Genomic DNA, 15,574 nt, shown 5'->3' with positions numbered 1-15,574 from the left:
GCAGGCAATGTTGACATTTTTTGGACATTTTGCAGAGGATTTCAGTGCACCTACTCAGGAGACTCATCAAGTAAAATTCACAGTTTCTCTTATCTTTAGGTTTATGGCTAATGGCAGTCACATCAGCACATTAGAAAATGTTGACATGCAGTTGTTGTAGTGTTGAGGGATGCATTGTCCTGCTGGGGGAGACCTCAGCATTGTGTAATGTCTAGGTCAGTGGTACGTGTCAGAGTGACATCTACATGAATGTCACAACCTAAGATTCCCCAGCAGCTCTGCAACGAGATGTTCAATATTATTCCTTTCACCTCTGAGTGGGCTTAAAGGCATTAGAGGAGATTTAATTTCCTACGACTTTGAACGTAGCATGCGCATGAGCACATACAACCTCTCCCTCACCCCCCCTCTAACCTCCCCCCTCTTAACATTTACGAAGAAACGCCCCCCTCCAGAAACTTCAGTAGCACTCGTGAAGTTGCCTACAGCCGCAGTATAATACAATAATACATTTTACCTGTTCAGAAGGAATTTAGCAACCAAGGCATCTGTCTTTAGGTCCATTTGTTGCTTGAGCAGACGCCATCGCCCAAATGACTCGCCAATAATCACTTTTGTTTTTGCATTCTCGCGATCCAGTTGTCTTTTATTTTCTCTGACCTCAAAAAATGACTTTCTTTTACGGCTGGGTCCCCCTGGATCTTTATCTGCCATCATGTCAAAAAAAGATGAGCAAAACAAGTCGCCAGCTAACTACGAAGCTATACCAAAGCAACACATACAGAAAACACGTAAGTCCAAGGCGTACGTAATCTACGAAACTAGGCCTGAGCCGGAAGATTTTTGATTGACAGGAAAGGGAGCAAACCAAACGCCTCGGTCAGAGCGCATTGATTGGCTGATGTTTTTCAGGTCCTGCCATGTCCACAGTTATTTTTTTAAATTTTTTAGAAACCATACATACAAGTCCACTAAAGGTCAGTGTATTCATTTTATGTGAATCAGACAAATTAAACAAAAAAAAATATCCTCCATAATGCCTTTAATGTTCTGACTGATTAGATCACATGTTGGTCCCTGAAAAATCGGTTTTGCCATCTTTTATGGCCTGCATGATGCATGTGGGAGTTTGGAAAAAGCCTGAATTTAAAAAAAGAAAAAATGACAGCAGACCTGTTTTTGGGTGGCACCAGGAGCACAGTATAAGTTGTTTGGCCTGTTTTTCACTTTGCCATGTACACACGTGGACAAAATTGTTGGTACCCCTCAGTTAAAGAAGGAAAAACCCACAATTCTCACTGAAATCACTTGAAACTCACAAAAGTAACAATAAATAAAAATTTATTGAAAATTAAATAATCAAAAACAGCCATTACTTTTGAATTGTTGATTAACATAATTATTTAAAAAAACAAACTAATGAAACAGACCTGGACAAAAATGATGGTACCTCTATAAAAGATTGAAAACTATTTGACCAGAGTGACATGATTAACTCAGGTGTGTCATTTAATTGACATCACAGGTGTTTCCAAACTCATAATCAGTCAGTCTGCCTATTTAAAGGGAGACAAGTAGTCACCCTGCTGTTTGGTGAAAAGGTGTGTACCACACTGAACATGGACAACAGAAAGCGAAGGAGAGAATTGTCCCAGGACATCCGAAAAAAAATTATAGACAAACATCTTAAAGGTAAAGGCTATAAGACCATCTCTAAACAGCTTGAAGTTCCTGTTCCACAACAGTGGCTCATATTATTCAGAAGTTCAAGACCCACGGGACAGTAGCCAACCTCCCTGGACGTGGCCGCAAGAGGAAAATTGATGACAAATTGAAGAGACGGATCGTTGGAATTGTATCCAAAGAGCCCAGAGCAACCTCCAAAGAAATTAAAGGTGAACTCCAAGGCCAAGGTACATCAGTGTCAGATCGCACCATTCGTCGTTGTTTGAGCCAAAGTGGACTTCATGGGAGACGACCAAGGAGGACACCACTGCTGAAAAAAACTCATAAAAAAGCCAGACTGGAATTTGCAAAAATGCATGTTGACAAGCCACAAAGCTTCTGGGAGAATGTCCTTTGGACAGATGAGACCAAACTGGAGCTTTTTGGTAAGGCACATCAACTCTATGTTCATAGACTCAAAAACCAAGCATACGAAGAAAAGAACACTGTCCCTACGGTGAAACATGGAGGAGGCTCAGTAATGTTTTGGGGCTGCTTTGCTGCATCTGGCACAGGGTGTCTTGAAAGTGTGCAAGGTACGATGAAATCTGAAGACTATCAAGGCATTCTGGAGAGAAATGTGCTGCCTAGTGTCAGAAAGCTTGGTCTCAGTCGCAGGTCATGGGTCTTCCAACAGGACAACCATCCAAAACACACAGCCAAAAACACCCAAGAATGGCTGAGAGAAAAGCGTTGGACTATTCTAAAGTGGCCTTCTATGAGCCCAGATCTGAATCCCATTGAACATATGTGGAAGGAGCTGAAACATGCCATTTGGAGAAGACACCCATCAAACCTGAGACAACTGGAGCTGTTTGCTCATGAGGAGTGGGCCAAAATACCTGTTGACAGCTGCAGAACGCTCATTGACAAATACAGAAATCGTTTAATTGCAGTGATTGCCTCAAAAGGTTGTGCAACAAAATATTAAGTTATGGGTACCATCATTTTTGTCCAGCCCTATTTCATTAGTTTGTTTTTTTAAATAATTATTTTAATCATCAATTCAAAAGTGATGGCTGATTTTGATTATTTAATTTTCAATAAATTTGTATTTATTGTTACTTTTGTGAGTTTCAAGTGATTTCAGTGAGAATTGTGGGTTTTTCCTTCTTTAACTGAGGGGTACCAACAATTTTGTCCACGTGTGTAGTATCTATGGTTCTGTTGGTCAGTGTTACAGGATGTGTTGTGGAAGTTGTCATGAAAGAAGGTAAAAAGACATCTGACAGGAGCGACTGATGAAAAGCAAACCAACCAGATGACCTGACACACAGTATTTATGTGTAGTGCAGATTGTCAAGGCTACATATAAGTCAAATGACATCATAAAGAGGTGGGTCTTGAGCAGCCATTTAACAGTTTGTACAGTCTGGGTAGTTCTCACATACACAAACGACTGTTCCACAGACTAGAAGCAGCTACCGCAAAGGCCGGATCACCTCTGAATTTGTGTGTGGATCGTGGAACATCCGGGATCCTCTAATTGGTTGACCTCAATGCTCCGATTTGGGGTGTGATGGTGCAAAAGAGTTCTGCTGAATAAGGTGGCACCAACCCATTTAAGCCTTAAGAACGGGCGCCCCTGTTCCTCAACAGGTTGAGTGGGCGACCCATAAACAGCGGCTATAGTTACCGAAGCAGCAGTCATGGGTTTTAGTCTGACCCATGGCTATTTACTGCAAGTCATTCCTCCACTCTTCTCCCCATGTTTCCTGTTTCTCTCTCTCTCTCCATTGTGCACTATAATAAAGGCAAAATGGCCGAATCGCTCCCCTAAACTCCCTCAACTCTGGTGCGGATTCTTTTTTTTCTTTTTCCCCCAAACAAACATATTTTATACAAGGTCTCAAAACAAAAACTTCAAAGCAAGTAATTAACAACCACAATCAAACAGAACGATGGAATCTGCTGCCAAGATGCCACATTATACCTGGTAACCGCCTCATTCTTACCTGTGGGTTTCAGCCTTTACGACACGTCAACCAGGCTTTTACGACACGTCAACCAGGCTGATTCATTTGTACCTTTGTAATTTACGACTGCCCATCTTAAATGTTTCCTTGGAAGAGGCAGAGAAACAAATATGTTGCCAAATCATGTTGGGTTAGGCTTGTACACAGGTGTGGACAAAACACACACACACATGCATTGGTATCCTGTGTTTATTACTTTTTATAGCAATCATATATGTGGGGTTTTTATATTAAGATTCTTTTTTAAAATTAAAATCGCTACATGCATGTATGCATACACTTTTTATTTATTGTACACAATAAACAGGTTTACAGAGTATCTTACAAGGTGTTTTAGGTTACAGTTGCTCGGTGGTTAGCACTGTGACTTCACAGCCAGAAGGTCCTGGGTTTGAATCTGGGCCTGGGATCTTTCTGAGTGGAGTCACATGTTTTCCCTGTGTGGGTTCTCATGGGTTCTCAGCAGGTTCTCCGGCTTCCTCCCACAGTCCAAAAACATGCTGAGGTTGATTGCTGATTCTAAATAATCTGTAGGTGTGAACGTGAGTCTGATTGTTTGTCTCCGTGATAGACTGTGAGGATTAAATGGTGTATAGATACTGGATGAATGTTTTAGGTTATAATGAAGACAAGTTCCTTTTGGGGAGGAAAAAAATACACATTGTGGCTCGACAAACTGTAATTATTAACCACGCCCGACGACGTCAGCGTGGTCATTGCGTTCGCTTCGGTAGCTGGCTGGCTAGGTAAGTATGAATGTATGTATGTATGTGGCTATGTCCGTTCCAGGATAATCAAACTTGGCACTGAAGATCAGTCTAAGGTCCCCTGCTCAGTTGTGGAGTTACAGGTCAGCAGATCAAGTAGGAAGGGAGATACGCACGATGATCAAAATTGATACATATTGCATCAGTTGTATAGGGAGGACAGGGTTTTCGCCAGTAGAGGGCGTGGTTCTGCCCTCTACTGAGGGCTCATCTAGTTTAACCATGAGTTGATTTTGAGATTTATTTTTGAGATTACAGGATGGATGGATGGATAGATGGATAGATAGAAAGAAAGAAAAAAGAAAGAAAGAAAGAAAGAAAGAAAGAAAGAAAGAAAGAAAGAAAGAAAGAAAACTCTGGACTGCACAGCGGATTGGCGGCTCCTTGTAACTAGAAGATCACCAGTTCACGTCCTGGACCTCAGATCTTTCTGCATGTTTGCATGTTCTCTCACAGTCCAACAACATGCTGAGGTTAAATGGTGATTCTAAACTGTCTGTAGGTGCGAATGTGATTGTTTGTCTCTCTATGTAGTCCTGTGACAGACTGTTACCTGTCCAGGTGCCTCCTGTCTTCACCATAAGTCAGCTGGGACAGACTCCAGCCCCCAGAGACCCTAATGAGGATTAAGCGGTGTACAGATAATAGATGGATGTATTACTCTGAAGATGTATTGTCGCTCCACATTTGGGTCATGTATATTTGCTGGCAGAGTCACAGATTTTCAAACCGTTCTACCTGTGTGTCCTCACAGGTAACCACAGGTATGTGATTTGTGTTCATCATGACTCATCTGGTTTCTAAACAACAATCTGCTTTAATTAGGTCATGTGAGGAGAGAAAATGATGTTTACATTTTAGGAAATGCATGAAACTTGCACTGTTAGAGATCCTGAACATATTTAGCCATTGGGTAATCTCAAAAACACCTGATGGTCACCACCTTGCTGTCCGCCATTACCAAATTATGTCATATGTGTCACATCGCTTGAACCAAGCAAGACAACACAGACAAGGTGATGTCTGCTGTTGTGTTTTAATGGTTAAGGATTACAATAATGTACATCATGAACAGTCCAGGTGAATAATTTAGAGACAAACCTATGCTAGACTTTATAATATCCAGTTTGCTGCACACATGTTGTGTAGGGTTTTAAAGCTGAATCCTTGTCTTCATTAACTCTAATACTACAGTTACATCAAGAGTAGAACAATGTTCAATGTGAAATTTATCATTGTGGCTTCAAAGTCCATCCATCATCTATACATCGTTTAATCCTCATTATTGTCATGGAGGGCTGGAGTCTATCCCAGCTGACTTAGAGTGAAGGCAGGAGACACCCTGGACATATAACAGTCTATCACAGGACTACATCTAGAGACAAACAGTCACACTCACATTCACACCTACAGACAATTTAGAATCACCGATTAACCTCAGCATGTTTTTGGACTGTGGGAGGAAGACGGAGTACCTGGAGAAAACCCACACATGTACAGGAGAACATGCAAACTCCATGCAGAAATAGCTGGGAAGGTGGAGACACGAACCAGGGATCTTCTAGCTGCAAGGTGACAGTGCTAACCACCGGCCCACTGTACAGCTGGTTTCAAAGTGATTTTAAATGAAAGATTGTATGAAATATATTTCAAATTCCATTCTGCATCTTCTCAGATAGCTCACTGCAGTTTCATTGCATTCCTTCTGATGTCTCAACAACAGTTTGTTGATATGACATCACTGTAATCTTTGACCAATGAAACATCTAGGTACACATCTCATTTTCTGTGATCATGTTTAATTCAGAAGCTATGAGGCAAAACTCATCATTCAGTTAAGGCGGAAAGTTAAATGGTCGCTTTGGCTGCCTTAAGGCGGGTTTTGTCTTTTCTGAAAACATGAAACTGTTTCATGTATTTGTGAAAAAATGAACATTTCAATTCAAATTCAGCAGGAATTAAAGTTAAGTTAGTCTTCCATTTGACTGCAATGGCTTGTATAGATCATACTCTGCATACATATGATGATACTTATGAGTGTTAATGGGTTATTGTGTGCTGCATTTATGTGACTTTAACTTGTAAGTAACCAGTAATATAAAGCAGCACCACTGAAACTGGCCACTAATCCAAACACTCACTGTCACACTTTCTGGCATGTCCTACTGTAACACATTTTACATTTCTGTGCTTTTGCTTTAATCACATGGAGTGATTTTACACTGTGGTACTGCTGCACTTATCTAAGGCTCTAAATGCTTTTTCCATCATTGATATTCTAGTTTTCTATAAAACTTGTGTGCATGTGTTTTAGTTCTTTTTGCTGCTGACACCCCTCTGGACCGGGACATTAACACTGCATGGTTGTGTTTTGGGGTTGCTGTGGAAACGCATTAATCTGAGCAGAGCGGGTCTCTTTCCAAGCTTGTAGAGACACCTGGTGGTGAAAGAGCCTCACACAGAATGAAGTGTGCTGAAATATTCAAGCTGTCCCCTAATGCATGAACCTCTACTGAGGTACGCAGACAGCTACTTAAATTTCTATATTATGTACATATCTAAATTTTGTGTATGGGTCATTCTGGAATAGGACATTTGCACTCCAAAATTGTTGAAAAATTAATCTTCTCTTGTACGATTTTCTGCTCCATATTCATCAAGAATATCAGAGGCTTGATTACTAACCCTGCTCTAATCACAGTAACAGGGATGCTAATCCATGCTAATGTTAGCTTTTTCTCAGCAGTAGAAGCTAGATATTTAGCTAGCTGTTACTGCTGACCAAGAGGACAAACTGACTGATGGAAAACAGTCCAAAGAATGAGTCTGATCCTGATAATATAAGGTAGAGAGAGACGTTCAGTCAAGGCTGACAATGGGATGAAAATAAGAAAACTAAAAGAGAGGACATGGCTTTGCTCTACCCATTCTTTAGGAAAACTGTTGATGCTAATTCCAGTGTTTCATGTGATTCACTGTTCTCTTCTGCTACCAGATAAAAAAGTTATGCTAACATATTGTGGGACACACGCTCCATGTATGATAATTATTAAAATATTATGATTTAAAAAATGTTCCCACAATTACAAGACACATAAATGAAACATGAATTACCAAAGAAAGGAGATTTAAATTTCATTTTAACTGTTTTATTTGAGATTCAATTTGGTCATCAGGGGGGTTGAGACAAGAGAAAAATGTCATTTTAGGAGGAACTCCAGACTTATTTGGTGTTTAAAAAGCATTCTCAAACTTTCTTTTCTCCTAGTTTTTAGATTTGTTCTCAGGACAATAACATTTACACAACAACTGCATGTTTTAGTATTTTGTACATGGATGGGTGGGATGTAAAATGTCCCCCGATTCTGGGATGATCTCTCTCTGCTCTTCGTCCCTCCAAATTTGTGCACTTCATCACCTTTTGTATGATATCAATGATGAAGAGGTTGGGGTAGTAACATAAATGTTACAATGTCTTTTCAAAAAGAATATAACTTAAATATATAAACTGAATAATATCAAAACACATTATTTGAGGAATAGCTGGAACATGAAATGAAAACAACTTTTCATTACAAAGATACTGCAAGAAAACGACCTCATTTTAAGCCCACTTACGCGTCTCAGGTTTAATGATTTACTAGTGCTTTTGTTTGTTTTTTCTCTTATTTCTCTTCACATCATCTCATCACAACATATATATGTCAGCCATTTTTGCAGTCTTAGATTTATCACACAGTAACATCACAGATCTGGGCCTCTGGGCTGAATGGATGGGATGGGGGTGGGAAAGGCAACCGTAAAAACTGTACCCAAAATACTGCGGAAGCTGTTCTATGTTTTTGTATTTTCCTACCTGCATTGTGTGCTGCAAACAAAATGTATCATAGTGAAATTCATGGCAAACTCAACAAAAAGTGTTAAATTAAAAAAAAACAAAAAAAAACAGCTGTTTCAGTCTCAACACAAAGGAGAATAACCCAACAGTTTGCATCAATCTTTTAGAGTTATGACAACATCTAATGAAACTATATTCAACCAACAACTCATAACTGCACTGAGTTAGCAGAATTCGTTTTTTCTCTGAAATCAAAGGTATCTTTAATAATTCCTGACTTATTGAGAGCATAAACACGACTTTTCAAGTTGATAGAGATTCACTTGTTTCATCAGGGTTTTCCACATTACTGTAAAGGGATTTTAAGTGTCATGTATTTAATTATCAGGCTTCTGAACAACAAATTTTAAAGCTGAGCACCGTTAAAAGAATCGAGTTGTCGGACTCACTCCTGGAGCTCCTCATATTAGCGACATGACCTGCATCAGTTTTGAAGAGCAGAGGTTAAGTTTGGTCATAACAGCAGATTCAGGGATTCACGTGATAACATAATTGAGAATATTCCCCAATCGTGATGTTTTAGTAGAATTTATTTGTAAAAGAAATGTTACTAACCTTGGAATGCTCTTTGAATCATATTGGTTCAGCCTGCAGGTCCTCTAACACACAATCTGAACGGTGTGATGTCATCACGGCATTAACTGAGCCAATTTTATTAAGTTACAATAATTTAACTTCTAATTGATAAATGTTTAATATTAAGTTGGTGGAATCATCAACATGATTAGGTCAACATAAATCATCAAAATACGGTTTATGAAAAGGTTGATCTAAACTCGTGTGGTGATTCCTTTTTCCTACAATCATGCCTGTAATTAAGCTGTGGGAATAACAATCTAGAATTACCGCTGACTGCTTTTTACCGCAGGTACAATTCTCAGGGATTTGCTGGGTTCTTCTCTATAACATGTGATGTAAAAGGCCCTGAGATGACTTGTGATTTGGTGATACATAAATAAAATCAAACTAAATTATTTAATCTCACCTAAAAAAAAAAAAAGAAGCAGCTTGAAAGTGTTGTAGTGAGGGATAATAAATCTTCATCAGATCAGCCGTGCAGCTTGTTTTAGTGTTGCATCTGAATCAAACAACAAACAGAAGGCTGAATCAATAGATTTAATGGCATTCTCTGTCAGCCCAGTACTTTCTTATTCTGATAGTTCACTTGCATCTCTCTCCTCCTCCTGCAAGTATTGTGTGATATTGCCTCATGCACTTGAAAGGCCTACGACTGCTCGGAGAGATACCAAGAGATTTCACACACACACACACACACACACACACACACGCCTTCACACAGATACATGCACACACACACACACATACACCCTCTACAAGCTGGGAGATGAGATAGGCAACTTTTGTTGTCTGTTGACTGCTGGAGCTTGATATGACTCCACTCAACCCCGGGGATCAATCATAATGCAGGAACAAAGTAGTAAAATATTGGGGAAACATAACATGATCCGTGCTTATTAGCCTTTCTGCAACACATTTCCCTCTACGTGTGGCTGTTTGGACAAACTGACTCGATCCTAGCGGCTAAACCTACAGGAAAACGGGCTGCTTTCTTCCAGAGCAGCCAGGTGTCAATCAAAGCCTGCCTTCATGTGCTGCCGTCCAGCGGTGAACCCTGGGAAATGGCTCACACTGACTGCATTGCAGCCAAAAACAAGAGGGCTGGAACCAGCGGCTGTGGTGGGAGGGGCAGAGTGGGCTTATTCTGCATCTCTATCTCCTAATCCCACCCTGTTCTTATTCTGTGTGTGTGCTGGTCTGAGTGCGCTTCACGTCGTCTGAGCAGGAGTCGTAATGGCTGCGAAATGAATGCACAATGAAGAGCATGCAGTGAAGAACAGTCCAAAGGCAGAGATGAATGATACTACATAACTGCTTTATTTGGCTGTAATTTACCTGATGTAGAATTTCCTGACATTGACATCGATTATTAAAAGGACCTGAATTTCAGATACATCAAATTGATCAATTGAAAACAAAATTCCCATGAAGTCGTACCGTTACCCAACAACGATTTATTGTTGCGTCAACAGGTGATTGTTTGTTCGCAAAATACAGCCGAGAGAGAAGAGAAAGGAAAAAAGCCAGCGGATGTTTCTGTGTTTCTCAGAGCAGAAAACCAAAACCTGAGCATGAATCACACTGGCAGGGAGAAAAACTCAGAGAAAAGTCGCCAGCTGATGAGAAGAATAAAGTCAACTCAGTTTGAACTGACGCGGTGGAGATCTTGAAGCCATGCAGTTAACAGAATATTGCCTTCAAATAACACTCGCACATGCTTTTCCAAAATCAAACATGCATTGGGTATTTCAGTGGGGTAAAGAGGTGTAAATACTCAACATTTTAGCAATACAAATTCTCTAAATGTTTCTGATAATGAATATTTGTAGAGCATGTTACACACTTTTTCCAGCAATCCCTTTATTCAGTTGATTGTTTTAAGCAAATGATAAATGAACATTATTAAGTAAAAATAAAATATAAAATAAAATATATATTTAGTATGGATCTGCCTCGATGCTGCTGATGTGTGTCACAAAAACCACAAGCAAATTCAATCACTACTACTAATTCAAAGAGCATTTTGTAAACGATCAATCATTGCAAGCGCAAACTCAGTCATCACAAGGCTGTGAGTGCAGTTCGGATCACAGTGGTCACGGACAAGTTCAGCATCTCCTCTGGAAGCCACCTCACTAAGGCTTGTTATAGTTTAGTCACCCATTTGGAAACTTCTCCTTCTTTTCTTTTAGGAAAGGTGTCTTTTGTTCAGCCATCCGCTCGGAACAATTACATATTTTTGTTTGTTTTTTTTTTTTTAGAAAAGAACTACCAAAATCATGCAACTACCATTTCATTTTCGTGAGACAAAAACCAGTTGGTGCTCTGGACTCGATTTTTCTCTTGGTGCTGGTTGGGAGGTTTGGAGGTGAGGTCAGCGTGGGCGTTTTAGGCACTGCCATCCTGTTTGAGCCGCTGACTGCGAGCCTTGTAGACCTCAATCAGTAAATCTTTGACGTACTGGATTTCTCGCTCCACCGACTCCGCCTTGTCACGAAGCTCCCGGTTCTGCCCCTCGAGGCCGTGCAGCTCCTCCTCCAGAGAGTCCAGCTCCGCCCTCTTACGCAGCCTGTACCTGCAACAGGGAAGAACGCCTTTGGTTGGTGTTACAGGTTTTTTGCTGCCTTGCAACTTTATTAATGAGTCAAGTGAGCGTGACCTTTGAGCTACATCGGGCGGATTACTTACACAGCTCAAACATCCGTCCCCAGAGATAAAATGATGTGCTGTTTATTTCACCTGCTGCAGGGCTCAATTTCTGCCTGACGTAACTTTTAACTTTTACCCTGCTGACATTTTAAAGATTTTTTTTTCTGTCTACATCCCATTTCAGAGTGAAGTGAAGAAATGAAACACTCACACAGACCAACCAGACTTATAGAACTGCCTAGGTGGGGCTGAATTTGGCAGGCAGTGAGGGACTTTCCATATCCCTCCTACACTCTGCAGGACATTTAAAACTCTGTGACGGCTGCTTTATATTAGAATCCTGCCATGTGGAAGTTGTAAATCCAAACAAGAGCTATCCAGGTATTAACAACGAACAGTTTTGCAATAAACAGAAAAAACACCATCCAGTATGATCCACTGCAACAGCTATAAGTTCTTTTCTTTTTATGAATTAATTCTTACTGTCGTTAACAAAATTTCCATTCAAGCCAAAACTAAATTCTGACGACATATGACGTTTATGGAGTTTAAAACATGTTTCATGAAGACAAAAGGAGTCAAGAAGGTCAAAATAAGAGTCAGTTGTTTACCTGTGAGCAGCAGTTTTGTTCTGGTCTCTCTTCTTCTGCTTCCTCTCTCCAGTGCCGGAATCCAGAGAAGCGGCGCCCATCACCAGAGCTGGTTTGACAGAGCAGGGCTCATCCTTTAGCCTCTGGGTGGGGCGGTGGATGGAGGCACCCAACAGTGACCCCTCGCCGTCCCCTCTGGACAGACATTCATAGCTTTGGTCTGCAAGGCATTCTGGATAGAGGTAGTGGCCATGTTGGGGCTCTACAGCCTGTGCTTGTGACGGCTGATCTAGGTCACCTATAAAGCTATGGTAAGGCTCTGTGCTGGCCATGGACTGGTGGAAGTAGCCGTCACCGGCCACCATTGTCTCTTGGGGAATACTTCCCGAAAGTCCTCCATCTTTGCTGCAGTGCAAGACCTCAAGCCCCGTGCTGTCGTAACTTACATTGACCTTCACGTTGTGCATCAGCTGTCCCTCTCGCTTGTGGTGGCTGTCGTACGAGCCACCCAGACAAAAACCTCGAGCAATCTCTTCGCTGCAAAACATTCCTTCTGAGAAACAATAACTCTCCTCTTCCTTCAACGATAAAGCACATTCTCTCACCTTCTTGACGCTACCGAGGCTGTTCTTGCTCACTGTCTTCAGTGTGGAATAGTGGTTCACAGACAACTCTGTGCTTCCTGAGTAACATCCCCTGGAGCCCCACGTATCAAGTCCAACTTCGTCCCCAACTTTCACAGTCTCACTGATGATTCTTCGCCCGTTGTTGTGGTGGTAGCGGTGATGGTAGTTGTACGGAGCGGGTCGCGCAATTTTGGTTCTGCTGATGGGACCGCCACAGAAGCTGGCCAGGTCCAGTTCCCCTGTTGCCAAGGTAACAACCACAGGGCTGGTTTCTGATTGGCTGGTCCCATACGAGCCATAGGGTAACTGATAATAAGACTGGGAGCCCATGGCTTGAGCACCCTTGTCACATTTTGAAGATTTCTCCAACTTGTTTGTCGTGGATGTGGACTCGGAGCGGAAGTAGTCCTCCAGCTGAGCCAGCTCCTCCTGCAGTAGAGAGGTCATGACCTCCAGATCCGAGGGCACCTTGACATCTTGTTCTAACGGCGAGGGTGGAAGAGATGAGCTTGGAGAAGACTCGGTCGTCGACACAAATGAAGACAAATCAACTTTTTCCGTCATCCAATCAGAGTGACCATCACCTATGAAAATTCAAATTCAAAATCATAATAATGCGTCATAAAATCAGTAAAGCAAGCCTTTTTCTCTTTCAGATGGTTGTGCAAAATAAGTGAAATAAAAACTGCAAATTCAGAAAAAAATTCTTAAACAAGGCAAGGATGAGAGCATGAATGTAAAAAAGCTGAAATTAAAATCAAGCAATGCATCCAATAAAGTCCAAGTGAACAACTAACCGATCATCTGAAAATGATTGAACAGCATCGTCTGCATTCGATAAATATCCACTTAGCTGTACTCACTGTACGACATTAGCCCCGTGCTGCACTGCGGCTCCGACCTCGGGATGTGGAAAAATAAAAAAGCGTCTTGGCAAAACTCACCAATTAAGTGCTGCCTCTCCACTGGCTCCGCCCCCGTCCTGGGTCGTGATTGGCTGTGGCTAGCCTGTCGGTGAGGGGGAGCGCCGAGCTCGCCTGTGGAAATGGGAGGAATTTTCTTGCGAAGGATCGATGCCGCCATTGTGTCGTCTGCTTCGATCAAATTGTTCAAAAGCACAAATCGTGCACTGGGCTGATGTGGTAGCTGAGGAAACACCTGGAGACCTGCGGAAAACAAATTTAAAAAAACAAGCACGTCAAAAATTTTTTAATTAGACTTTAAATCCCCTTTTTCAGCCTGTAAATCAGTTAAAAATTCCCCAAAATACATAAAAATATTGCATTTAATAATATATTTATGGATTACAAATTAATGCATTTTAAAGATTAACTGAGTTCAAATTAATTCTTTTAATTAACTCAATTTTCTACTCACCTGTCATATTGTGTAGCTACTATTTATTTAGGTCACAATTTAAAAGCAATAACATGCAAAATGTCCTTTGTCACACTTTAGGAAACAATAAACCATGTAAAAAATAATAATACAGCAAAGCAAATAAGAACAACAACAACAAAAATACACTTTTATGTTACTTGAATGACACAATGACAGACTTCAACAAACCTGAAAAAGAAGATATTTAAGTTGTAGGAACGTTTGCTGCCCGTTTTAAATGTCACCAATCAAAAGAAATCAAATAATTCCACTATTTTGACACTTTACAAAGTAAGTTTCACATGCTTACTTTAAATAGCAAAAACGTTTAAAATGTTCCTGTAAATTCAGTAAATAAACAACTGAACTGACAGCACGATCTCGGGTTAGTTTAAAGAGTCTGAAGGTGTCTGTGAGCTAAAACCAGATGTTATTCTCCCAACTTTCCTCCGCTCCTCCACAGGCAGAAAGCTCCTGTACTCACCCCATAGTTTCTGAATAGTCTGGTAAAGTGCGTTGCAGAAGCAAAGCACACGAAGCTTGACGTCGAAGAGGAGGGCAGCCGGTGTTTAAAAAGCCATGTTTTCCCTTCTGAAAATCAGGGGACTCTTCATGAAGTGCTATTTCGACGAACAGACTTGCGGACAGAAAGTTTTTAAATCCGCTACTTCTGGAACTCCTAATGCCCGGACCGCATCACAGCAGCCCAGATCAGTGCGCAGTTGACAGAGTTCAGGCGGCCGTTACGTCATGAAGCTCAGGGACTTTCCCATTATCCAGAGAGAGTCTGCCCTTTACACCGCGATGTTAGCTCATCTTACCTTTATTTATATTAAAAGCAGCTATTTGTTACTGTAAAATATAGCTTTTATTCTGTATGTTGCAATTACGCTATAACAAAAGTATGTAATAACTTATCTAAATATAATATAACTCAAATCCGTTAGAGTAAATAGTCCTTTTTAATTGGTTATTACCCAGCTGGGAATAAATGCGCCCCTCACAACCACGAACTTCTTACTCCTGACTCACAACTGTCTGTAAAGTCCCTATACTATCTGACTGACTCCTCCACTCGTCCTCTAAATAATAAAACTCCACTTAGCAAACGCTATTAAATCTCTAAACACACTTGCAACCGCAAGCAGCGCAGAGGAATCGGGAATATGTGCTGCAGAGAAGACGGTACAGTAGGCACTAGTTTTCGGCGCGCCGCAGCGGAAGGACACCGTGTTGCAGTTGGAAGGTGTAACTTTAGTTGCAGCCCTGTTGCATCAGATCCGCAGGGGATTCGCTGAGCGCTGTAACAATGTGGCCGCACCATTGGTTTATCGGGGGAACTTTTCTGTTTCTATTGGCCTGCTATCGCTCTAACACTGATTGC

At 41.1% G+C, this 15,574-nt stretch overlaps 1 protein-coding gene across 3 annotated transcripts; it reads right to left on the bottom strand.

Moving 5' to 3' along the window:
- Positions 1-10,239: 10,239 nt before the first annotated feature.
- On the bottom strand, positions 10,240-14,907 carry LOC110964239 (uncharacterized). 3 transcript variants are annotated; one of them, XM_022212918.2, is made up of 4 exons: positions 14,675-14,907; positions 13,674-13,976; positions 12,206-13,394; positions 10,240-11,520 (listed from the first exon to the last, which is right to left on the bottom strand). In XM_022212918.2, the coding sequence occupies exons 2-4, from the start codon at positions 13,891-13,893 to the stop codon at positions 11,334-11,336; spliced, it is 1,596 nt and encodes a 531-aa protein (XP_022068610.2). In that variant the 5' UTR covers positions 13,894-13,976; positions 14,675-14,907; the 3' UTR covers positions 10,240-11,333. The 3 variants fall into 3 exon arrangements, with proteins under 3 accessions (XP_022068610.2, XP_022068608.1, XP_022068609.1); XM_022212916.2 differs by having other exon boundaries at positions 13,755-13,976; XM_022212917.2 differs by lacking the exon at positions 14,675-14,907 and having other exon boundaries at positions 13,608-13,737.
- Positions 14,908-15,574: the final 667 nt, after the last annotated feature.

This window comes from Acanthochromis polyacanthus, chromosome 13 (assembly GCF_021347895.1).
Source record: "Acanthochromis polyacanthus isolate Apoly-LR-REF ecotype Palm Island chromosome 13, KAUST_Apoly_ChrSc, whole genome shotgun sequence".
Lineage (NCBI taxonomy): Eukaryota > Metazoa > Chordata > Actinopteri > Pomacentridae > Acanthochromis > Acanthochromis polyacanthus.
This window is presented reverse-complemented; position numbering and strand designations above follow the sequence as displayed.